At 40.4% G+C, this 27,858-nt stretch overlaps 1 protein-coding gene across 1 annotated transcript in view; it reads left to right on the top strand.

Annotated features, from left to right (window-relative positions):
- LOC126253673 (protein FAM135A) overlaps positions 1–27,858 on the top strand; it is a 615,476-nt gene that overhangs the window by 391,115 nt on the left and 196,503 nt on the right. The window contains exons 3-5 of the mRNA XM_049955193.1: positions 6,977–7,056; positions 7,199–7,338; positions 12,160–12,404. Of these exons, the coding sequence (XP_049811150.1) occupies positions 6,977–7,056; positions 7,199–7,338; positions 12,160–12,404 (465 nt within the window). The remainder of the gene's footprint in view (positions 1–6,976; positions 7,057–7,198; positions 7,339–12,159; positions 12,405–27,858) is intronic.

The following is a 27,858-nucleotide window of genomic DNA, read 5'->3' as shown; positions in this document are numbered from 1 at the left end:
ATGAAGCCTTCGTGCAGGTTCACAGACTTCTTCCGTTAATTGACTCATAGCGACGACAAACAGATCCGCAACTATACGACGAGGCTTTTCAAGATAAAGGACGATTGTTACCGTGTAGTAATTAAAGTGGTTCCTCCAAATGCACTCCGCCAGTCCAATCCTGCAATGTATGTTTTCCTCGTTAGGTAAGAATTTGATGATAAAAAGCTTCAAAAATGCTCTATTTAGTCGAAACAGTAAAACAAATCACATCCCGAGAAGACTGCATCAAAATAATTCCATTGGACATTTGGCAAACCGATGCACTATGCGTGGTTTACTACCAAAATGAGCGATGAGAGTGAACCTTTTATGAATGTAAACCGAGATTGTTTTTCTACAGAAACTTCAAACAAAGACGTTACTGTAAAAATGCGGCGTTTATAACGGGTGCAGGGTGCGGAGAAAATTATTCATGGCATAAACGGGGAACTACACTCCTGGAAATGGAAAAAAGAACACATTGACACCGGTGTGTCAGACCCACCATACTTGCTCCGGACACTGCGAGAGGGCTGTACAAGCAATGATCACACGCACGGCACAGCGGACACACCAGGAACCGCGGTGTTGGCCGTCGAATGGCGCTAGCTGCGCAGCATTTGTGCACCGCCGCCGTCAGTGTCAGCCAGTTTGCCGTGGCATACGGAGCTCCATCGCAGTCTTTAACACTGGTAGCATGCCGCGACAGCGTGGACGTGAACCGTATGTGCAGTTGACGGACTTTGAGCGAGGGCGTATAGTGGGCATGCGGGAGGCCGGGTGGACGTACCGCCGAATTGCTCAACACGTGGGGCGTGAGGTCTCCACAGTACATCGATGTTGTCGCCAGTGGTCGGCGGAAGGTGCACGTGCCCGTCGACCTGGGACCGGACCGCAGCGACGCACGGATGCACGCCAAGACCGTAGGATCCTACGCAGTGCCGTAGCGGACCGCACCGCCACTTCCCAGCAAATTAGGGACACTGTTGCTCCTGGGGTATCGGCGAGGACCATTCGCAACCGTCTCCATGAAGCTGGGCTACGGTCCCGCACACCGTTACGCCGTCTTCCGCTCACGCGCCAACATCGTGCAGCCCGCCTCCAGTGGTGTCGCGACAGGCGTGAATGGAGGGACGAATGGAGACGTGTCATCTTCAGCGATGAGAGTCGCTTCTGCCTCGGTGCCAATGATGGTCGTATGCGTGTTTGGCGCCGTGCAGGTGAGCGCCACAATCAGGACTGCATACGACCGAGGCACACAGGGCCAACACCCGGCATCATGGTGTGGGGAGCGATCTCCTACACTGGCCGTACACCACTGGTGATCGTCGAGGGGACACTGAATAGTGCACGGTACATCCAAACCGTCATCGAACCCATCGTTCTACCATTCCTAGACCGGCAAGGGAACTTGCTGTTCCAACAGGACAATGCACGTCCGCATGTATCCCGTGCCACCCAACGTGCTCTAGAAGGTGTAAGTCAACTACCCTGGCCAGCAAGATCTCCGGATCTGTCCCCCATTGAGCATGTTTGGGACTGGATGAAGCGTCGTCTCACGCGGTCTGCACGTCCAGCACGAACACTGGTCCAACTGAGGCGCCAGGTGGAAATGGCATGGCAAGCCGTTCCACAGGACTACATCCAGCATCTCTACGATCGTCTCCATGGGAGAATAGCAGCCTGCATTGCTGCGAAAGGTGGATATACACTGTACTAGTGCCGACATTGTGCATGCTCTGTTGCCTGTGTCTATGTGCCTGTGGTTCTGTCAGTGTGATCATGTGATGTATCTGACCCCAGGAATGTGTCAATAAAGTTTCCCCTTCCTGGGACAATGAATTCACGGTGTTCTTATTTCAATTTCCAGGAGTGTATGTTTTCCTCGTTAGGTAAAGAATTTGATGATAAAAAGCTTCAAAAAATGCTCTATTTAGTCGAAACAGTAAAACAAATCACATCCCGAGAGGACTGCATCAAAATAATTCCATTGGACATTTGGCAAACCGATGCACTATGCGTGGTTTACTACCAAAATGAGCGATGAGAGTGAACCTTTTATGAATGTAAACCGAGATTGTTTTTCTACAGAAACTTCAAACAAAGACGTTACTGTAAAAATGCGGCGTTTATAACGGGTGCAGGGTGCGGAGAAAATTACTCGTGGCATAAACGGGGAACTAGTTTATCACCCCTGCACGTGCAAATCATCAACTGTAAAATAGGTATCTAACTTTATATAAGAAGTTCTCTTGCGAGCCTTATAATTTCTTTCTGGAAATTTATTTCCAATCCCGAATTTTCCTCAGCCTTTTTAAGGCATTTTATGAAATATTAAAACTGAAAAAAAAGTTTCGGCATATAGATTCGACCCCACGACCCTCTGATTACTGTTCTGTGCTCTTTCTGCTGAGTCACCCGCTGCCTGGAAATTGCGCTAACATAAATGACTGATGCCTCGCCTGAACCGCGCCAAAAATACTATTTTCCCTAAGTGCTTAGCTATCTGGAGCCCCCACTCTGCCACTTTCATTATGCCGGCCGCGGTGGTCTCGCGGTTCTAGGCGCGCAGTCCGGAACCGTGCGACTGCTACGGTCGCAGGTTCGAATCCTGCCTCGGGCATGGATGTGTTTAATGTCCTTACGTTAGTTAGGTTTAAGTAGTTCTAAGTTCTAGGGGACTAATGACCACAGCAGTTGAGTCCCATAGTGCTCAGAGCCATTTGAACCAACCACTTTCATTACGGGCCAAGCCCTGCATATACCATTAACTTGGACAAAGTCGGTGGTGACGAGTAAGCGCCATCCCGTTGTAAGATAACTATTACAGTTAAAAACTGTGCATACAGAGAGGTCCAGAAAAATGTAGACATCCTTTGATGGTCAATATTAATGGAACAAAATGGCATATCGTTACATTTCTCGCATGGTGGGAAGGTTAGTGTGTTCAAAGCGACCGCCAGTAGCAGCCAAACAACGTCGATGCCGCTGAACTGTTGACCGAACTACGGCTGTCAGTGTTGGTGGAGTGATAGCCGCACGGAACGCCTCGATAGTTTCTCGTAGATCGTTCAGTGCAGCTGGCTTCTTTTGACAAAGTTCATTTTTTAAGGTCTCCCCATAGGTAGAAGTCAAAAGGTGTAAGGTTTAGAGGCCGTGATGTGTCGTCCGAGTAGGCTCTGATATCTATTTTGTAGGTAAAATCTTTCATTTCGAAACACATTTCGGATGGCAGGTAAAATCGATGTTTGCAGCATATGAAGATACACCTAACCAGTTACGGTACCTTCAAAGAAGAGTGGGCCAATCAGACTGCGTGATAACGGACTACACCACACATTAACACCCGGTAAATTAACGTGTTGTCCACGTGAACGTGCGGATTTTCAAGAAACCAGTACTCGCAGTTGCGGCGGTTTATAGCACCTTTCAGTTTCAAATGCGCCTCGTCCGAACAGACAACCGTTCATCCTCGCGATGCATGCCTTCAAAGCACTCCTGCGATCTGGGTCGTCCTCATTCATAGTGTGCCGCCATCTTGGAATGTACACTTTTCACTTTGAAGCCTGCACAATTCATCGTACGCTTGATTGGCTTACCCCGCTTTCACGTGCACCCTGCTTCACGTGTTTCTGAGGTGACCTAGTAAACCCAGCAGCGCCAGAAGCTGAAATGATTGATGTTCGTCCGCAGCTCGTGGTCGTGCGGTAGCGTTCTCGCTTCCCGCGCCCAGATCACGGGTTCGATTCCCGGCGGGGTCAGGGATTTTCTCTGCCTCGTGATGACTGGGTGTTGTGTGATGTCCGTAGGTTGGTTAGGTTTAAGTATTATATTCTTCTTGAAGTCTGAGGGTATTTCGCCTGTCTCGTACATCTTGCTCACCAGATGGAAGAGTTTGTCAGGACTGGCTCTCCCAAGGCCGTCAGTAGTTCTAATGGAATGTTGTCTACTCCCGGGGCCTTGTTTCGACTCACGATACTGCGTGAAGAGTTTGACAGAGCACTGAAAGACGTATCTCCCATTTCATCTTCATCTACATCCTCTTCCATTTCCATAATATTGTCCTCAAGTACATCGCCCTTGTATAAACCCTCTATATACTCCTTCCACCTTTCTGCTTTCCCCTCTTTGCTTAGAACTGGGATTCCATCTGAGCTCTTGATATTCATACAAGTGGCTCTCTTTTCTCCAAAGGACTCTTAATTTTCCTGTAGGCTGTATCTATCTTACCCCTAGTGAGATAAGCCTCTACATCCTTACATTTGTCCTCTAGCCACGCCTGCTTAGCCATTTTGCACTCCCTGTCGATCTCATTTTTGAGACGTTTGTATTCCTTTTTGCCTGCTTCATTTACTGCATTTTTATATTTTCTCCTTTCATCAATTACATTCAATATTTCTTCTGTTACCCAAGGATTTCTACAAGCCCTCGTCATTTTACCTACTTCATCCTCTGCTGCCTTCACTACTTCATCCCTCAGAGCTACCCATCCTTCTTCTACTGTATTTCTTTCCCCCATTCCTGTCAATTGTTCCCTTATACTGTCCCTGAAACTCTGTACAACCTCTGGTTTAGTCAGTTTATCCAGGTCCCATCTCCTTAAATTCCCACCTTTTTGCAATTTCTTCAGTTTTAATCTACAGTTCATAACCAATAGATTGTGGTCAGAGTCCACATCTGCCCCTGGAAATTTCTTACAATTTAAAACCTGGTTCCTAAATCTCTGTCTTACCATTATATAATCTATCTGATACCTTCTAGTATCTCCAGGATTCTTCCATGTATACAACCTTCTTTTATGATTCTTGAACCAAGTGTTAGCTACGATTAAGTTATGCTCTGTGCAAAATTCTACCAGACAGCTTCCTCTTTCATTTCTCTCCCCCAATGCATATGCACCTACTACGTTTCCTTCTCTTCCTTTACCTACTATCGAATTCCAGTCACCCATGACTATTAAATTTTCGTCCCCCTTCACTATCTGAATAATTTCTTTTATCTCATCATACATTTCATCAATTACTTCGTCATCTGCAGAGCTAGTTGGCATATAAACTTGTACTACTGTAGTAGGCATGGGCTTCGTATCTATCTTGGCCACAATAATGCGTTCACTATGCTGTTTGTAGTAGCTTACCCGCATTCCTATTTTCCTATTCATTATTAAACCTACTCCTTCATTACCCCTATTTGATTTTGTGTTTATAACCCTGTATTCACCTGACCAGAAGTCTTGTTCCTCCTGCCACCGAACTTCACTAATTCCCACTATATCTAACTTTAACCTATCCATTTCCCTTTTTAAATTTTCTAACCTACCTGTCCGATTAAGGGATCTGACATTCCACGCTCCGATCCGTGGAATCCCACTTTTCTTTCTCCTGATGACGACGTCCTCTTGTGTAGTCCCCGCCCGGAGATCCGAATGGGGGGACTATTTTACCTCCGGAATATTATCTTAATGACACAGGCAGTGTTCGTAAAGGAGTATAAATGTAACGTATTAATTTAAAAAAAAAATCGAGACTCTGCAGAAAACGTATAGGGTCTACTGCATGCTGCCATTGATATTAATCCACAGAAATTTTGGAAGGTCAGCGCCCTGGATGGAAGATGTAACCATTTCTGAAATTGAATATTAATATTCATCGCTTAAATTAATTAGTTTCACAGGATTTGAAATATGTCACTTTAAAGTTGAACTACCAGTTTTTATAACTGGTTGTGTCGCTATGCCCAGAAATACACATTAGCTCACAAGGTTTTTCTTATATGATAGGGTAGAATTTTCTCGTAGGCATAACTTCTAGTTATCCGGATTGCCAGTACAACTAAGCGCAGCATTACATTCAGCACATAAAAACGTTGCCTTGAGTAACGAATTTTAGTGGAAAACAGTTAATTATCATTTTGGAATAGTCGAATACATCCCATAAGTATGGTACCTTATTTAGAAAACGTACAGTTTGAGAAAAAAGCAAAGGGAAAAAGAAAATCAACAGAAGTTGAAGTCATATCAGATGGAATAGTTCCAAATTGCCATGTCACAACTAGCAAATTCAGTGGCGATATCTGCCCCAGTATAGTTACTGCTTCACTCTCGACTGGGGAAGAATCACAATTTCCTAAGGTATAGAATGAAGTGTTCCTCTTGTTGGAATGCTTTTCCTGTGCTGAACGAATGCCACCAAGAGCAGATGAAACCAACTGATAATCATCTTGATTCTCCAAACTTCAGTTAGGTAACTTGGCTGTCCCTCTTAAGTTCCAAATGAGATTTACGAGAAAATGTAGAAATACTCTAGATAAATGAACACATTCACAGAATGATCGAATTGTCAGAATGAAGTAGGGCCTACTTGAGGATTGTGAGACTGTTTTGTCTTGCTATAATGACTAGGAAACCGAAAACCTGTAAGTTTGTGATTGTGCAGAATATTATAAGCACTGATCATTGTTGTATTTTGTTAATTTTAAACACCATAACAAATTAAGCCATAATTAATTATTGCCAATCTATGCAGCTTGCTTCACTTTTTACATGTTTTAATTTTATTTATGGTACCCAATGATTATATTAACAGAAACATGTCACAGAAAAAAAGGCCTTTAATGATCCCATTATAAAAGATTTATTTGAAGAGCAAAGTGATCACATATTGATACCTGAAAATTGTTTAAGTATTAAGAATAAATCATTGACAGATGGCATGAATTTCAGTAGTTTTTATCATTATAGTTGTTTGCTAGAAACTGTATTAAATTCTCCAACTGATATCCGTGTCATTCTTATAATTGGGTAATCTGAAGATTGGCAGTGTGTTAGAATTGATAGTACAATACTTCTTTTTAAAATTTCTTTGAGTGTGGTTCCTTAAGCTGCATGATATTTAAATTCTTATCATTTCACCTATAATTCTTTAGAGAGTAATTTTTCTACTGTATCTTGTTTCAGTTTCTACCAGATCAGAACAGCATTGCGGGTTTCACCAAAATTACCAGTCAAAGTAGAAGTAAATCTTCCACGAAACCAACGTGAGTTTACCACATAATATCATTGTCTGTTTTATTTTGGTTTAATGTGTGGTTATAAATGCATAAAACTTAATGAGATGAAATGATTAGTTTTTGGCTCCTCTTTTCTGTTTGTGGTTGCACTGATGACTTCATCTGTCAGGAAGTGAACTGGTGTTCCCAGCATGTGTGGTCAATGGAGCAGGAGTGAGCAAGACCTTCCAGATCTTGTACCGCAATGAAGAAGTGCTGTTGGATGATGTCATCATGTTTCGTGCTCACATCCTTGTTGACAGTCATAAGGCAGGTATCTCATAGATAATAGAGATCTCACTTTAACAATGAGATAACTGATGGTGTGACATGGGTGTTCGTACACACCCGCATGTACTACTACCTCCCCCCCCCCCCCCCACACACACAGATATTATAGTAATGTAAAAATAAGGACAGCACTGTCATATACACTGCTGGAAGGAAAAATTAATGCACCCTCCTAGAGGTTTCCTGTTCATTCAAGATTTTTTGTAGCAGCAATGCATATGAAGTATGTGAAATGACTATTCTTACAGATCAGTAGCATGAATGGGTCGTAGGTACCAAGTATTGACTTACGCTGAAACTATCGTATTAATATGTGGTGTAACCTTCACGGCTGGCAATGTAGGTGCTGACTCTGGCATCAAGTCAATCATACAGATGGCAAACACTGTTCCGGGATAAGTTATGCCACACTTGCTAGACTTGTTCGCAGTGTTCTGTTGACAAGTTGCACGAGTCGCTTCTTGTCCATCACATCCCACACTTGCTCAGTTGGAGACAAGTCGTAGAGATTGTGCTGGCCAGGAAAGTTGCTGCACATCTTGCAGAGCACATAGAGTTTCACGGGCAGTGTGTGGACGAGCATTTACCTGTTGGGGCAACCCGTCACCATCCTGTTACCAGACTGTAAAAGAAAGGGTCTAACACCATTCTGCACATACCAAGCACTGTCGGTGTTCCTGGAATGGGACACCAAAGGTGAGTGAGAGTCGTAACTTATCACTCCCCATCCCATAAGGACTGGGATGGGGCCAGTTTTCTTGGACGAATGCACTCCGAGACAGTGCTCATCAGGCCTACGTCGTACTCGCAAATGACGATCACTTGCACGCGTGCAGAATCTGCTTCATCGCTGAAGACTGTGGCGAGCCATCCTGTATTACAAGTGGTCCTCTGATGGCACCAGTCGTGTCGTGCATGTCGATGCTGTCGTGTCAGTGGAAGACTGGCTAGAGGTGTGCATGCCCATAGTCAGATTGCTAATAACCAGTTCACAACAGTTCGTATGTACACGTACGAGGTGCGGCTAGAAAAAAAAACCGGACTGATGCTGGAAAAAACATTTATTTACAATTATTTATAATTTCATGTTATCTCCTTCAATGTACTCTCCTCCTCGGTCTCTACACCGCTCCATACGGATTTTCCACTGTTCATAGCAATGCTGCAGATCATTTTCGGTAAGTCCATACATTACTTCCGTCGCTTTTTCTTTTACTGCTTCAACAGTCTCAAATCTAGTTCCTTTCAAAGCTGACTTGACTTTAGGGAAAAGAAAAAAGTCACAGGGGGCCAAATCAGGTGAGTAGGGTGGATGATCTAAGATGGGAATGTTGTGTTTTGCCAAAAATGTCTTCACTGACAACGCACTGTGAGCTGGGGCATTGTCTTGGTGAAGGATCCGTGACTTTTTTCTCCACAAATCGTTCCGTTTTCTCCGTACTCGCTCACGTAGGGTAGCCAGGACGCTAATGTAGTAATGCTGATTCACTGTTTGTCCCTCTGGTACCCAATCAATGTGCACAATCCCTTTGATGTCAAAAAAAAACAATCATCATTGGCTTGAATTTCGATTTTGACATTCGTGCTTTTTTTTGTCGTGGAGAACCAGGAGTTTTCCAATGCATCGATTGGCGTTTAGTTTCGGGATCGTAAGTAAAAAACCACGATTCATCGCAAGTAATAACATTTTGTACGAAGGTGGGATCACTTTCAATGTTTTCCAGGATGTCAGAACAAATCATTCTTCGGCGTTCCTTCTGTTCAATTGTGAGACACTTTGGAACCATTTTTGAACACACTTTGTTCATGTTGAAACTTTCATGAAGAATCTGCCTAACACTTTCCTTGTCAACTCCTGTTAACTCAGACACTGCTCTGATTGTTAAACGGCGATCTTGTCGAACAAGTTTACCGATTTTTTCAATGTTTGCATCAGTTTTTTCTGACAATGGTCTGCCAGTGCGAGTGTCATCACTGGTGTCTTCGCGGCCATCTTTAAATCGTTTAAACCACTCAAACACTTGTGTTCGCGATAAACAATCATCGCCGTACACTTGTTGTAACATTACAAACGTTTCACTTGCAGATTTTCCTAGTTTGAAACAAAATTTGATGTTAACACGCTGTTCTTTCTGTACACTCAACATTTTCCGACGCACAGACAAAACGTCAACTACTTAAAACAGACACCACGGGCAGACTGAGTGCAGGAGGCAGATGAAACTCGAGCAGTAGGCGGAGCGAGAGTCACGTGACAGGCCACGCGACTTTCAGCCTTATTGCATTCGTTTTATTGTTTCACCAGTACTAGTCCGGTTTTTTTCTAGCCACACCTCGTATGTGCTCACAAGCCCTGTCATCTGTGCTGTGCCAGCTGTATGATCCCCAGTACTTCCCTTACAATGAGACAATCCTGGCGGGCGTCTGTGCAGCGCAGATGACCAGAACCTCGTCTATGGATGTGAGGATGTTCGCATGACCACTGACACCTGCATCTGCGGAAAGGGTGGAAGCTGAAGCAATTAATTAAAATTTGTGCCAAGGCTGGGACTTGAACCCAGATCCCCTGTCTCCTTCGAGTAATGAACTTGGTTCAAATTGTAATTTATTACTTCAGCATATATTTTATCAATGATAAAATTGAGACTCGTATGTGTCCTTAGGAAGCACGAGTGCATCTCCACGGTACGATTGCGAGCTTGCTTCACACGTTTGCGTGACATTGAACCTTCCGGCTATGAACATTCCCTCTTATAGGGCAGACACAGATTGCACTCTCGTAGATATGCCAATAGGCTATCTGTTGACAGGCAATGATGAAGCTTTATCAGTACATATACTATCTCCCAGGGAGCATATGCAGTCATTGAATCAAAATTATCATTGTCTTTCCAGGTGTAATAATTTTTTTTCCGGCAGTGTATTTTACATTGGTGAGAAAATGTCTTTTACCTATAGCACATAATTGATACTAGTGGGACTAGTGATTAATTTCTAAAATTTTGGGTGCTATAACATATCTCTTCAACCATACAACCACCACCACCAGTCATCAAAATAAGTTTTCAATTTTGGAAACTTGTAATAAAACTTACAAAGAGAGATCATTTTTTTTTACAAAATACTATTCTCAAATTCAGGTTTTTAAAACATAGTTTTGTATAGTTAAAACAAAAAAAAACAAGATTTAATATAAACAACAGATTACTGGTGCAGATTATTGTTGTGTTTCAATTTAGTACACGAATACTGTTTTAAATCTCTAGTGCCAGCTTGTTCCATCCGGACTCACTTGAGGATGAATTTGCTACTTTCATCTGGATTTAATTATCAGAGACCAAAAGGAAAGGGAGAAGAAATCTACAATATGAAATAGAGGGAATTGTTCAGAACCTCATGTAAAGAGAGACAAATAACGTGCTAACTGTAAAAGCAAAGGCATTTGAATAATCAAAGACAAAGAAGATAAAATAGTCAAAATAGTCATTTAGTGCACAAGATTGAAGATGAGGATTAGTGCTGGAAGTACAGAGAGAAGTAAGGGACGGAAAGGAGAAGGAAAAAGATAGAATCTTTTAAAGTTAAACCCAAGTGACTTTTAAAGGGGAAATGAGTTCCCCATTGCATAGCATGCTGAAATTTTTACCAGGGGGGAAAAAAGTACTCTCACTTTTGCATTGAAGAATGTTAAGTTTGAATACTATTTGATCACTTTCTAAATTCTCTTTTTGCACAGTCCACTTGCTGCTGGAAGACATTAATTAACTTGTTGCCTAATGATGTAAAGGGACTCTATGAAAATCTTTTTTAGTGTGATTTAAAACAGTTATTAATTAAAAGATTAAGATTAATTAAAAGATGCTTAAACTTACTGAAAGATTTCTGATTTATACTAGCTACTGTTATTACTATACCGTACTGTACTGATATTTGTGTACATTCAGCTCCAGTATAGTAGTGGTAGTAAACATTTATTTAATAACATATAAAGTGCTTTTCTTATGAATCCATTACATTTGTGGTGCGATTTCATTAAAGTAAATGTACAATAAATGACAATGCTTAAAACTTTGGCGCATAAAGATTGTTATAATTTTTGTTAGAGATAGGAAAAGGTAATTGAAACAAAAATCTGCAAGTCCAGTTATTAAGAGAGAGATTTATGTGCTGACAGATTATAAATTGAGAAAGGGAAAGGGGGGGGGGGGGGGCAGGAGCACTGTGGTCAAGGCTCCAAACTTGCATCCAGGAGGAACAGAGTTTAAATCTGTTTCCTGTCATCTAAATTTAGCCTTTCTTTGGTTTCATTGTTTCAATTGAAGTAAATGATACGATGGTTTCTCTGTAAAGACATCTGCCAGTTTCCTGTCCTATCATTGTTGAAGCTTGTGCTTAATCTCTAATATTAAGTTCCATCTTTCTTCTTCTTTCCATCAAATGAAGGTGATGTAAATGTGGGAGGTTTTGTTCAGCTGACTGTTTCAGCCACCTTGTTTCACTGGCGGTGCCATTATTAAGGTGTGAATGTGTTCTGCTTTGTTTATCCTTTTCTTCATGTTTTCAGTTATATATACATGTTTATAAGACTCAAGATTTTTAAGCACCATGTTCCTGTTGTAATATTATGCATGTTGTTACTACCAGTATTTTTCACACTCAGTACATTTCACACAGTGTTGGACAAGGTAATGCGCAGTGTTGACATAAAACAGTAATTTTAATTGTGAAATGTAAATAAGGTAAATGAAGTGCTGCACTTTTTTATTTATGCTCTTTTTTTCTTTTTTGCATATATCACAGATAGAAGAGACATTGGAGAGGGCTGATTTCACTCTTACAGTAGAACTGTGGTTTACTGATCAGACATTTGGACCAGATCAGCACAGCTCAATTGCATGTGTGTCAAGTCGCACACTCAATCTGCGCTTTTCGCCTACCAGGGGACTCCATTACCATTTACCTGTACTGTTTGACTACTTCCACCTAGCTGCCATCACCATGACAATACATGCAAGCCTTGTTGCACTCCACCAACCATATATCAAGTGAGTGCAATGATCTTTGGAATACTGCAGTGTCAGCATATGTGGTTGTAGTATTTTTGTTCTCATTATCATTACTTTATTTTCTGTTTTTTGTGTAGGTTCAGATGTGTGACCACTCTGCTTCCAGGTGTTTAGATCTGAAACACTGTGTTGTCAAATTGTATTAAGGAAATCAGTTTTCAGTATTAAACCAAATGTTTTCAGGAATGTGGGAAACAGTCAGCAATTACTTAAGACTATTTGTTTACCTTGTATTTGCAATGCTGCCTTCTTGTTTTAGGAATTTATTGTTTGTTAGTTTGTTATTGTTATTCAGGCTGCTGTACTCTCTTCAGGCAAGCTGCTCTAATTATCTAATCATATGCTTTAACATAATCTAATTTGCCTTTATGAATGCTTATGGATGATGATATAAAAACTTTTTTTAGGCATACATGAACAGAGAGCAAAAGGTAGTCTATACTGATGTGTTTACAAGCTGCCTTCGTTTTCATTTTGTTTATTATTTTTGTGCTTAGTGTTCAAAGAAAAGCTTTTCTAAACTGAAATACAGTTTTGTGCTGAAAAATATTTGGTTCAGTTGATCTGCAGTTTTCTGCAAAAGTTAAAGTTTTTGGATGCAAATCATCTTATTCAGCATTTTTATTGATATATTTTGCTGTGTTGGATGTGGTGTTCCTTTACCTCACTCCATATGGCAAGTCATTTCTCATGATTTTGAAAATTAAATATTGATAGAGCAATTGTGTAGTGTTAGGTGCTCACATGTTGCTGGTAGGACTTGCTTCTCTGTGGTTTGGTATTAGGGATAAGTGGATAATTAGACATATTTGATATTGTATTGTTAGATCTACATTATCCTGAGCACTGTCCATGGTTTACTGCAAACAGTCACTTAATTATACTGCACCAAAACTTCCCACAGTCACTTGTAGCATAGAAGAAAATCGTGCACCTAAAATCGAAACTGTTCACAGTGTCAGTTTGATATTATATTGTTAGATACAATATTGCTTCCTTCCATGATATTCTGTAACATTTACTGTAATATATAGTTCTGGATGTGCCTATAATTGCAAATATGTACATTAGTAGAACAGGACACACACCATTCTCACAGGAGTTGAGTTAATAGATAGATAATTGAATGTTGTAGCAAATTGTTTGTGATCTCAATCTTGCATTTCTTATGCACTTTTCCCAAATGTAACATACTGAATATTGATAAGAGATTTCAAGAAGATTCTGACTGGATAGCTTTGTCACTTATTCATGTAGCATTATATTCACGAGTGATACATAAACATAGCATGTACTCAAAACATTAATTAGGATATTAAAATATCAATAAAAACAATGTTCTCTGCTGTTCTCATACGTGGCCACTCTTGCATATTCTCAGACAACACCTCATTCAGTAGTCGTTTGTTTGTCAAAATCAAATCGTGGGAAGCCCAGGATGGAATAACAACAATATGGAAAGGGTAGCTAGCTACTCACATCATAGAGCTGAGTCACAGACGGCCACAATGAAAAAGGATGCTAGGAGTGTTTCAGCTTTTGGGCAAAGTCCTTCTTCAGAATTAGAAACAACACGCTTTCATACAACAATAATTCACACACACAATGCCTGACTGTGACTGCAACTGACATGAGGCACAATTTAGTTGGGTTGTGTAATGGAGGTAAGGAAGAATCATTGTGCTGGGAGGAGGGGGTATAGTAGGGTAGGAGCGAGGAAGATGCTAGTGCTGGCTGTGGGAGCATACAAGGACATGATGGGGACAGGGTAGGGCATATTCTACCCCATCAGAGGCAGCTGTGTGATCTACAACTTCAACTGCAGCTACTGTGCCACATTCTGTGTGGGCTTGACAACTAACAAGTTGCCTGTCCGCATGAATGACCGTGGCCAAACTGTGGCAAAGACGTAGCTGGACCACCCAGTTACTGAAGATTCTGCCCAACATCGCTGCTTCACAGCCTGTGCCTTGTGGATTCTTGCCACAAACACCAGCTTTTCTGAATTGCGCTGACAGGAACTCTCCCTACAACATATCCTTTGCCCCTGAAACCGCCCTGCCATGCACCTTTGCTACTCCTTATCCTCCACCTGCCTATCAGATTCGTTGCTCCCACTCCAGTTCTGCATGTGGCTTATATCCCACCAATGCACTGACATATTCCTTTCTCTTCTTTTCTTCTCTCCTCTCCCTTTCTCCACACTCCCCTCCTCTCTCCTCCTTCCCGGCCAGCGCAGCTTCCCGATCCTGCATCTAGCAGCCCTATTGTGTCCCCACGGTGTCCCTGCATGCTCCCACAGGCAACACTAGCATTTTCCCCATTCACTACCCTGCCGTATCTCCTCCTCCCCACCTCCGTGCCTCTTCCTTACCCTCACTACCTGATCCAGCTAGACAGCTGTTCACATCAGACACAGTTGCAGTCGAGCCTTAGTGCCTGGAGACAGTGGCGATATGTGTGAGAGTGTTTGTTTCATGAATATATGTGTTTACTACTTCTAAGGAAGAAATGTGTATGAACGCAAATATTTCTACCATTATTTTTTTGTGCCCTTGTGCAACTCGTTGCCAGCTCTGTATGGTGAGAAGCAATGTACCCTTTCCATATTGTATTTATTCATTTGTGATATTTTAGGTCTTTTTAGTGAGAACAATACATCATACACAAGCCGTATGCTTATAGTTCTTCATGAAGTTATTTATTTAATTGAACAATTTTTTTCAAATGTGCCAAAATGAAAACTCTTATACTATCTTTTAATGGAGTGAGTGATGTCACTCATATGTTGTCAGTAGCAGAACATTATTCCCATTTGATTTCAGTGGATTGATCCCAAAATGTATCTGACCTTTCACTTGTTAACTTTATTTGAAAAACTGCTGTGGAGATATGTCAGTAGTGTTCGTTTGAAGGATATGGTTATATTGGTATTATTTTTTGCCAAGGTAATTTCTTGTGTACTGCATCATTCTATGCACATCGTGTTTTGCTAAAATTATTTTCAGAATCTGTCATTTCTCTTGACTTACATGTACTGCACAAGAAAAAATCGTATCATTGATCTCTGGGTTTCATTTCTGGTTTGGATGATCTTCTTGAGGTAGGTCGTGAGGGGAAGTATTGATGTACATAATTGGAAAGATGAAAACCTTTCTTAGTGAGGAGGGTATTCATATTATCTGATGTACTGGTAATTATTTTGTAGGGAAAGATAAATAACACATTATTTACAGGTAAATTCTTCTTTTAATGTAAATATTACCAATGATCAAACTGCATTTGTACTCTACATGTTCACAAAGTTAAATAACTGAATAAGTCATCATCATAATCATAAAATCTTCACAGTTGCTGCCATCTTCAGTGGCATCATAATCACGATCATAAACACGATGACCGTACTTGATTTGTGACTCCTGTATGTCCATCATGCTGGTACAGATTCGTTAAATTTTAGTAGCTGAATGCAGTTGCAAGTAATTTATTGAAACTGCATCTGGACACTCATTCACTACACAGGCTCACTGCTTTTTTAAAAAATGTCCATAGCCTGCCTCAATTACAAAATATGTTCACTCTTCAAATGATGCACTGAATATCACTCGGTAAATGTATTGAGTTCGTAATGCAGTGATACACGGGAAATACACCAACTTTGGTAATGGCTTTGCTGACTGTGGAATGTTGTACATATTTACTATTCAGTTATTGTGAAATATTGATGATTTTGGAAAATTTCCCTTGCCACAACCATTTGGTCCTTTTCCATGTACACTTGTTCATTGCCTTTTTCACAATGTAAGGAGGGGACTTCCCTCCAGTTCATACCCTGATGTTTGTTTTTGTTGTGATGGTGTTGGTGGTGATGATGATGATGATGATGATGATGATGATGATGATGATGATGATGATGATCTAAATTATTCAGCAACACTGTTGGTCAGTCACTGCATTTGTCATCATGAAATATATTTAGCATTATTTTGCTTAGGTAACTTTTGAGCATAATCAGTACAATAATAACATGTAAAACATATTCCTCATACATACTCCATAGAGGCATTACCACAAATAATTGACATATGCATAAGAACCTTAAACTGAAAGAGCAGTGAAAACTACTATAAATCATATATTAATTGCCTCCCCCCTTTCTTTTCAGAAGAATGTTGATTTACATTGGGATTATTTATACATGTAAAAATTACTGTGAAACAACAGAGAAATATTTTGCAGTCATTTATCATTTTAAAGTTGTAGGCTGAACAGTGCCCCAGGAACAAAATCGTAAACTGTTGACATCAATAATAGTATGATGATGTCACAATTTCATTAAATGATGCAGCTAAACTGTAACAATGGAAAATCCAGGATGGTATGTAACAATAACATTATAAGAAAAGGATAGTGCTATTCACCATACAGTGGAGAGGCTGAGTCGCAGATTGGCACAACAGAAGGACTGTCACACTGTAAGCCTTCGGCCAAAAAGGTCTGTGAAAAACAGAAAAAAACCACACACACACACACAGAGCCAGTCTGGCTTCAGCTGTCAGAAACAGTGGTTGTGTGTGTGAGCGCACATGTGTTGTCTATTTTTGACAAAGACCTTGTTGGCCGAAAGCTTATTGTGTGACAGTCTTTTTGTTGTGCCTACCTGAGACTCAGCATCCCCCCACTATATGGTGAGTAGCAACTATCCTCTTCATAATATTGTTGCAGCTGAAATATAGTTAGCCAAATATGCAAACAATCAGCCAATGGAAAAGTTACAAACACTAGGAAGTGAGACATTTAGACTAAAATTAAAGTAAATTCTTGTATTGTGATATGTTAAAAGTTCTTGGTAGCAGTTGCCACAATAGTCAGAGTTTCAGATAATTTACATTATAAAAAAAAAGGAAAAATGTAATAGGATAAAGCAAAGAATATAATGTTCGCAAGCCTTAAGTGTAGCTGGGGAAGTAAAAGGAAAACAAAGACCAATTGTAAATAGGATATTGAGGACAACAAAGGATAAAATAATTTGAATTACAATGGTAAAATGTGGGAATTTGTTTTGAATTTATTTTCAGATCTTCATCAGAAAAATCTTTACATCCTACAACATTAAGTAAGAGCAGTATATTGTGAGCCCAAGGTTTTGAAACAGACTATAGATAATTTCTGGAAGTATATTTATATTACATCAAATACTTTGAATAATCTCTTCTTGTGCTCATATTTAAAACAAATCTTATATATCATACCACAGCATAAATAGGTTAAGGCATCATTCTATCTTTTCCAGTAGTCAGGAAGGTCATCCAATTTTTCTTTCTGCCTCAACAAAATTTATATAAACTCAAGATGCATATAGTTTTAAATATTGTGACAGGCCACATAAATTTCTTCTCTAAAAAATTAAAAAAAGTCAACTTAAAACTAATTCAGAAATCTCTCTTGTAAAGACTTACATTCACATCAGAATTATCTAGCTCATTGATTTACCATAACTTACTTTGTGTTAGGACATATACATCAGTGCTGTTTGTTTCTCAATTGTGTGACTTTTCTGCTGTGTGTATTACGTGGGGTTTTTGAAACCCACTGAAAGAAACTTTGCTTAATATTATTGTTAATTGCTGATTTGAGCTATTGTCTACATATTTATCCCAGCACACATGAGGCATTTTACTGCTTTATATTTTCTTGCAGAACTTTCCTCTTATTGTTCCCTTTTCATCAGCATTAAAGCAATAAAAGAACATTGTTTTGAGAGTCCTTGTTGCTACTACTTTCTGCCATCATTCTGGTGTAGTGTTTTGTTAGCGCTCCTGATGTGATCTGATCTTATAATTAGGATCACAGTTGAATGTGTTATCTTCACTCACTGCAGAGGGTGTCTCTCAAAGTTTGAATTATAACTACATTATCACTAATTTATGTGTTATTGTATATGAATAACTTGAGTTGTCATCTCATTTCTGTCACTCCTCGTGTCTTCTTTGTCAGCCAATGTCAATGAATGTTTCCTGCAGTATTGCATAACCAGGGGATGCTACTTAAGAGTTTTTCTATTCAGTAGTCTACTTCTGTGGCTATGCCCTTATCAGAGACATTTGCTGTGCTGTATGTTGTGATTTGAATTTCCTGTTCCTGTAATCCTCATTCATTGATGTGCACACATAGTTGTCTTACAGTTATATTGTGAATGATTAAACTCAATCATTTTGTCATTTTCAGAAAATATTATTGATAATTTGGATGCTGGCTTGCTATTTACTTTCCATATCTCATGCCAGTCTCCTCAGTTTAGTAGTAGTCTATATTGCTTTTTGTTCTTATTCATAAAACTTTTTCATACATGAAAAGTGCATTATACATTGAGGTGGCAAAAGTCATGGGATAGCGATATGCACATACACAGATGGCGCTAGTATCACCTACACGAGGCATAAAAGGGTAGGGCATTGGCGGAGCAGTCATTTGTACTCGTACAATTCGTGTGAAAAGGTTTCCACCGTGATTGTGGCCACACAGTGGGAACTAACAGACTTTGAACGCGCAATGTTAGTTGCAGATATACTCCGTATGTCCAGAGAAGAGCTCTTACAGCTGGCAGCACAGTTGCCAGTACTCGATACGGATGAGCAGAGAGCCACTGGCGGGGGAGTGGGGTGGTAGACCTTCCTGTCCCAACCTTCATCCTGCGGCAACACTCGGCTTCTTCAGAACCTAACAATGCTGCGTCATTCATTGCAGCATTCCTGCAGGAGCAGCATCCTGCTGACTGATGTGTTCTTTGATGGAATATTTTTTCGCATGCACTACCAGTGTTTGTCACCTTGCACAAACACACACATAAATATTTTATTTAATGATGTTGCAGTCATTTGACTGCAACAATTTTTATTTTACTGTTACACGGTTCAGCTTTCGCTGTATTTCAGGTCAGTCTGATATCTTTTGACATATAAATAAGTTACTGTAATTGAAAATAGCCTATGGCTGAACTCTGGATCGTATAACAATAAAATAAAAATTATTACCATCAAACAGCGGTAACATCATTAACAAAAATTACTGTGACTGTGGTTCCAGCCAAAATAAAAATACACACAATCAGATTTTCAACATTAACAAGGTAAAGCAAATTGCACAAATGTTAAGTGTAAAATATTGAATAAGGACGTTACCTCTATTTTTTGTGCGGGAGAACGGAAATCTCAGGATCATCGTCCATCTGGTTGGTCATCTCTCATCACAGTCACAATCTTCGGTATCTACACTTTTTCTGGCGTTGTTCGTGTGACAGCCTCATTTACCAGCCTCTCAGTGTCTCACAACGTAAAGGTTTTGTTTTGCTCTGCAATATCTTCTTTTATTTGAGCCCAAATGAGTTCAGTTGCATTGTAATGGCAGTGGTATGATGGAATACATGTAGCTTTGTGGCCGTGGTTCTCTACTACTGTATCAATCATGTAATGCATCTTCTGTGGCTTGTATTGTTTCACTAATTCCAGAAGTTCTGCTTTCTGCACATTCTGTTTAAAGCCTATTTTATTATATTTCAACCAGCTGACTATTTCATCTCTCCTTGCAGCAGCCGTTGGTGCCTTATTTAATTGTACAGAATGGTACGGTACATTGTCGATTACAAAATCACAACCAGAACTGACATTTGGTAGCAAATGAGTAACAAACCAGTCTTTGAATGTATCTGCATTCATCTCCTCGTGGTAGTAGACAGTTCCTTTTTGACTGAAACTTCATCATAGCACGAGGCACAAAACTGTTCATAGAGCCAGCATGAACTATAATTAGTCGCCCTCCCTTACCAGTTGGCACACTCATAGTTCCAAGTTCCATGATGCGTGTCGTCTTTCCATGTGATGAAACGTGCGTGACGCACATTGACCCATGTTTCGTCAATCAATATTACATTTTCCAGATTCTCTGCTAGCAACTCGTGCAGGAAACGTCATCTCGATGCTACAATGCCCGTGTTCAATTAATACCTTTTGTCCTGAGAACTTTTTCCAACGGAACCCAATTTTTTTCAAAACACTGGAGAGACTTGTCGTTCTATCTGTGAACAAACCACTGTCTGACAGTGATGCCATCAACTTTTTAAGTGTCTGAACTACTTCCTGCTGTAGTATGCGTATATGTGTTGCCTGATAGCACTTTCGTCAAATTTGTCTGTTTGTCACACAGCATGATCTCTTCCTTGACTTTCCATGCGTCACAATAACAGGGCTCTCAGCTGAATTGGCAGCCTCTTTATCATTTGTGATTCTCTTCACTGTCGCTGTAGAGATGTTCAATGCTTCTGCCACTCTGTCAACCACTTTACTCACTGATATCAAAGGCCTAGCATTGTCCCATTCCCTTTCAAAGTAAACACGCAATCTGTATATAAATTTGTGTGCTTGCGATTTCAGTGTAGTTCCTTTCCCAAAAGCCATCTTCTCTGCTCTACAGGCAGCCATTTTCCACTTATACACACGCCAAGAGACTCACAGAAGTAGCGGCGGAATGCACACGTATACACACAAAACTGAACGTAGCACGTGGCGCATCTGACTGAAAGCAGCGGTCACGCAGCACTATGGCAAGACTGGGGCGTTGCCACAGTAACATAAACAAAAGCTCACGACCTGATTGGCTGTCGTGGATGCACAAAGTACGTGCGCCAAGGCCGCGTCAACTGTCAGAGCTCTTCTCTCGCTGTATGGAGTGTAGATGCACGGGAAATTCCATTCTGAGATCTACAGTGTCAAAAGTGTGCCAAGAATACCAAATTTCAAGTGTTACCTCCCACCACAACTCACTGGCCGAAAGCCTTAGCCTTCACTTAACAACCGAGAGCAGCGGCATTTTCGAAGAGTGTCAGTGTTAACAGACAAGCAACAATTACGTGAAATAATTGCAGAAATAAATGTGGCATGTACGACAAACGTATCTGTTAGGACAGTGTGGCGAAATTTGACGTTAATGGGCTATGGCAGCAGACGACCGACGTTAGTGCCTTTGCTAACAGCACGACATTGCTGGCAGCACCTCTCCTTGGCTCGTGACCATATCTGTTGGACCCTAGACCTGGCCAGATATGAGTCCAGACTGCAGTTGGTAAGAGCTAATGGCAGGGTTTAAGTGTGGCACAGGCCCCACAAAGCCATGGACCCAAGTTGTGAACAAGGAAGTACTGGAAATGGTTATGTTCAGCTACGTGGAGAAGATTTGCATTCGTGGACTTGCCACGTTCCCAAACTATGATGCCACCGGGCCACAGTTGTTCGCGGCTGGTTTGAAGAACATTCTGGACAATTCGAGCAAATGATTTAGCCATCCAGATCACACGATACGAGTCCCATCGACCATATACGAGACATAATTGAGAAATCAGTTCGTGCACAAAATCCTCCACCGGCAACACTTAGCTAGTTAGAGTTGGCTATAGAGGCAACATTGCTCAGTATTTCCGCTTAGAGGATTTCCAACGACTTGAGTCCGTGCCACGTCGAGTTGCTGCAGTGCCGGGCAAAAGGAGATCCGACACAATATTAGGAGGTATTTCATGATTTCTGTCACCTCAGTGTAAAAGTTACTGTTTACTTACATATTGTCAATATACTTACTAGTTATTTGTATATGTCAGTACTCCCTTTTTTACCAACATTATGACCATTATTACTATGATAAAAAAATAACTTACATAATCATCATTTTTCATTCATAAAATCAAGTTTCACTATATTAATTTTGCACTGCCAGATTTATTTTCTCCATGTTATTAAAAAAGTTATCAAATGCATATTGAAGTGAAGGTGAGGCAGTGATCGTTAATATCAGTTTACACTGATTGTTTGAAAACAGTTTTTGCCTTTCGTTCATGCCACCACATTTTTGGAGGATTGGTGCAGTGCTGGAATTACTTTTTTGCCATTGATGCTGGCCATTTTTTCTAATCCACATTTTTTCTAATCCACTAACCTACCTCCACAGACACCACCTTCACTCAATGCTTGTTGTTCTTTTCTTGTTGCATGCTCAGGAAAAGTATCCTGCACTATGTGCAGAGTTGGTGAGTTAAAACTATTCAGTGCAGAGGAAGCTGATGCTTTGCACATGTTCACAGTTATGCAGCATTGTATTCAATACATTGTTCTTGCATTTTTGTAAATAATATTTGGTTACCATTTGTTTTTGACTGCATGGTAAATTAATGGTAATGTTATTGTGTCTCCTAGAATATTGCTGGTTTCGCATCTGCTTGTAGTCATTATAGATCACCACAGCATTATTTATTTTATGAAAGTTGCTTTTAGAACTTCTAATATTGAATATAAAGTTATCAAAGTGCATTTTGCCAGATGTGAGCAATATTAGAGCTTCTGACATGATACATCCACAGCTGCTATGTAGATAAAATAATATCTTACAATAAAATTATTCCTATTTTGATGAAAATTCAAAGTACAGTTTTCAGAAACTGCAACGACATATAGGAAGATTGCTATGGAAGAAATGTGTCTTAATTTTCATGTGTGTATTATTGTTCGGCTTATATAATTCTGTCAGCTAACAAAAGATGTAAGTAATTTGACCAATAATTTGTATGCAGGTTTTCCCCTTCTGCCTTTGTTATGCTATTTATCCATGGAATGTTTGTGCACTGGTTGTTTCTTGTAAATGTTATTTATATGTATTTTATTCCTCTGTTTGCCATATGTATTTAAGAAAACTTGTTTGCTACCGTATACTCCATGTAATTTTATTGCATTGTACTTTCACAAAACATTTATATTCTTGAATTATAGTTGAGAGATTTTTATTGCATTCAACAGTAATTTTGAATCTTTATCATTATAATGTAGTTTTGGTTTCACAAAGCTTACAAAGTATGAATAATAGATAAGACGAGAGTGAGTATGAGAGGTTTTATGAATGTAAGTTACCAAATATGAAACTCGTTACATTTGGTGCTTCTAAAGTATTAAAAAATGAAAAAAAAATACCAATGGAAATAATAAAAGTTAGTGTAAACAGTCAATTTAATGGTTTGATTATTTATTTATTATACTTCTTTAAGCACATAGAGACAATCAATGTCATTATTTTGTGTACAGAGGGACGTGCACGCAAGTCAGCCAATTCCCATAAATTTCTTGAGGGGGGGGGGGTTATGGTTGATTAGCTCAGATGCCTCATTCAATCACATCCAAGATGTGTTCGATTGGGTTCAGATCTGGCGAGTTGGGGGGGGGGGGGCAGCACATCAACTGGAACTCGGCACTGTGTTCCTCGAACCACTCCATCACACTTCTGCCCTTGTGACATGGTGCTTTATCTCAGTGAAAAATGCTACTGCCATCAGGAAACAAGATCATCATGAAGGGATGTACTTAGTCTGCAACCAATGTATGATACTGCTTGGTTGTCATGGTGCCTTCCACAAGCTCCATTGGACGATTGGATACCACAATGAATGTTCCCCAGAGTGTAACGGAGCCACTGCGAGCTTGTCTCTGTCCCCCAGTACAGCTGTCAGGGAGCTGTTGCCCTGGAAGATGACGGATTCACGCCCTCCCAACAGCACGATGGAGGAGCTATTGAGGTTCATCAGACCATGCAGTGGTCTGCCACTGTGCCAAATGTCCAGTGCCGATGGTCACACGTGCATTTCAATTGTAGTTGCCGATGTTGTGGTGTTAACATTGGCAAATGCGTGTGTCATCAGCTGTGGAGGAGTGTTTGGTGTACTGTGTGTTCAGAGACACTTATCTCCCCAGCATTAAAGTCTGATATTAGTTGTGACACAGTTCGCTGCTTGTCCTGTTTTACCAGTCTGATGAGCCTGTGACGTCGGACATCTGTAATTAAGGGTGGCTGCCCAACCCCACGATGTCTGAACATGGTTTCACCTTGTGTTGAAGGTACTCACTGCAGCACTCCTTGAACTCCTGACAAGTCGTACAGTTTCCAACATGATCATGCTGAGCCTCCAGGCCATCACAATCTTCCCTCTGTCAAATTCAGATAGATCGCGCACCTTTCCCCTTCCACACATGGACAGCATGCTCACTGATTCTACATGCACTGTGCATGTGTCTGACTAGCAGTCATCCTCGGCAGGTGGCGCCGCTGTCACCTGGGTGGGTTTATATCGATAGCAGGTCGGTGGTAATAATGTTCTGGCTGTTCAGTGTAAATACCGTGTTAAAGGGCATGGTAAGATGCAAACATTAATAGTCCGTTACTCAGTTACTATTATTGAGCAAGGATACAATTGTTCACTGTACAGCACATGATATGTTCATTATACAGGGTGTGGCACAGTAACTTCTTTCTGATTTGAAAAACATGCTACTCAGCAACCGTTACTCATTATTGTGTGGGGTTGAGTGAATTTGAAAGGGTAGGACCTAACTTTTTTTGGGATAGTTTAGTGGTGATCATGAAGTGGTGAGGGAAGAGCGCGCATTTGTGTGGTGACTTAATTTTCTAATGGCTATTGAGTCATCAAAACCCAGCGTGCATTCAGGAAAAGTTTAATATCATGCCTAAAGGCTATGTTTGTGATTGAAAATCAATTGTTACATGGGTGTACATGTTTATGGATATTGGTAGTGTGCAGAAAAAGAAACCTTAATCTCCAAGAAATACCAGAACACAAAAAAAAAAAAACATAGAGAAAAAGAGGCGGGGTATTTTGAATTCCCGAAGCGATATACGTGCAAATGTGCAACTTCCTTGCAATTTCTGATCACACAGTGAGACAAATTCTTCATTAATGTGTGAAATTTCACCTGCACAAATTGGCAGTGTGCACACCCTCAACCCATGTGATTAAGTTTCACGAAAAAATACATGTAAAGCCTTAATTGAAAAGCTGCCTCATGACGCCCCTGTGTTCTTAAACAACGAGGCACTCTTTCATTTGTCTGGATGCATGAATAAACAAAATCTGCAATATTGGAGTGGCATGAACTGCCGAGTACTTCATGAGCATTCCCTGCATACAGAACATCCTGTTTGGTGCGCGTTATCTGAAACTGGCATTGTTGGCCCATGGTTTTTTGAAGAGAATGATAAGTCTGTTACAGTTGCTTTGGAGTGTTATGTCCAGATGTGAAGCAATTTTTTCTTCCCAAACTTAAAGAAATGGATTTGGGGATGTCTAGTGCCAGCAAGACAGCACTGCGGCTCACGCAGCATGAACATCGACGAAACTCTTGCACAAACACTTCTCTGACCATCTCATCTCTTTGAGGGGTGATCTTCAGTGGCCAGCACACTTCGCAAATATAGACCTCTTCAAGTTGTTCTTACTGTGCTATGTCGGTGTATACCAGTCATCCGTCATCCATGGACACTGGGTGAGCAAAAACTGAATGCAGATCTGTACTGAATTGTAAAAAAAAAAAAATAGAAACAATTAACGGTCCAAGGACAAGAAGTGCAATATAGAGCAGCCTGAAAGAGCAACGGCATCTTGGCTAAGTGGTCACGGTATTGGACTGAAAAGCAGGGGAGCCATGTTTGAACCTTCCTCATGCCAAATCTGCTATTATTGTTATTATTTTTCTGTTCTCTGTATTCTAATTTGTGTCTGTATCATGGTATGACATTCATTTGCAGCAGCAATGTGTAAGGTAGGGACCTATAATGACAGTTGATTCCGCACAACTACTCTATTAGCAGCCAGAAGGAAGTGGCTTTCAGACTGGAACTGCAAATGTTCGATGACGAGGCGACAAGTCAACCGAATCCTCCACCAGGAAACACGCCTGGTCTGTCATACATGGCATTAGTGACAGTATGTATGTCATACGATAGTAATCTCTCATCAACGCACCTAATTTGTACGCCTGGTAAGTGAGATATGCCTCCATGCCCGATTTAGGTGTTAAAGATTTGAACACGGTTCATCCAATTTACAGTCCAATGCTATGACCACTTAACCATGATGCCAAGGTTGTTCAATTTCTCGTGATATTGCACTTGTTAAGCTTGGACTGTTCACTGTTTCTAATTTTTTCCCCCCCCACAGTTCAGTACACTGTCCTCCTGTTTTCACACTTGATCTGTGTTCAGTTTTTGGTGGGCCATCAACTGGGCCATCTTACAACTAAATCTGATGGGGCTGTGATGGGGGAGTTTCCCTCATGAGTTCGACTCTCCAAATGCATCGAGCAGAAAGAAGGTGACCTTCAAGATATCATTTTCAAAACCTAATGAAATAAAATTTTAAAATACCTGAAATACTTTCTATTCCATCATTTTTTAAATAAGGAAGTTGCTGCGCTGCACACTTTATAAATGCCTGCATAAGCAACTTTTCCTTAAGCCACTTGCATATTATGTTTCTATACGTGCTTAGCGACGTATTAAGTGATATTCCTGATAACGTGTTAAGTGGTCATAAACCTATGAATGTAAAACTGCCTTGTAATTTCCAAATCGTGGATGCTGGAATGTTAGTCTGCTGATTTTGGCATATGTCATATTGATGATAAGATTGTCACTGTTTATTGTTATGTTGGTTTTCCCTCGAATGAATCGGATAACTTTGGTAATGAGGCATATATTCATTGGTATTTTTAATTAGAGGGCATCGTTATCAGGAGAAAGAAAACTGGTGTTCTATGGATCGGAGCGTGGAATGTCAGATCCCTTAATCGGGCAGGTAGGTTACAAAATTTAAAAAGGGAAATGGATAGGTTAAAGTTAGATATAGTGGGAATTAGTGAAGTTTGGTGGCAGGAGGAACAAGACTTCTGGTCAGGTGAACACAGGGTTATAAATACAAAATCAAATAGGGGTAATGCAGGAGTAGGTTTAATAGTGAATAAAAAAAATGGGAGTGCAGGTAAGCTACTACAAACAGCATAGTGAATGCATTATTGTTGCCAAGATAGACACAAAGCCCACACCTACTACAGTAGTACAAGTTTATATGCCAACTAGCTCTGCAGATGACTAAGTAATTGATGAAATGTATGATGAGATAAAAGAAATTATTCAGATAGTGAAGGGGGACGAAAATTTAATAGTCATGGGTGACTGGAATTCGATAGTAGGAAAAGGAAGAGAAGGAAACGTAGTAGGTGCATATGGATTGGGGGTAAGAAATGAAAGAGGAAGCTGTCTGGTAGAATTTTGCACTGAGCATAACTTAATCATAGCTAACACTTGGTTCAAGAATCATAAAAGAAGGTTGTATACATGGAAGAAGCCTGGAGATACTGACAGGTTTCAAATAGATTATATAATGGTCAGACAGAGATTTAGGAACCAGGTTTTAAATTGTAAGACTTTTCCAGGGGCAGATGTGGACTCTGACACAATCTATTGGTTATCAATCAATCAATCTCTTTATTCATCCATTAACAATATACATTGGGTTATGAACTGCAGATTAAAACTGAAGAAACTGCAAAAA

The sequence above is a fragment of the Schistocerca nitens genome, chromosome 4, assembly GCF_023898315.1.
Source record: "Schistocerca nitens isolate TAMUIC-IGC-003100 chromosome 4, iqSchNite1.1, whole genome shotgun sequence".
NCBI lineage: Eukaryota > Metazoa > Arthropoda > Insecta > Orthoptera > Acrididae > Schistocerca > Schistocerca nitens.
Note: the sequence above shows the minus strand (reverse complement) of the source record. Positions and strands in the feature narration are given on the sequence as shown.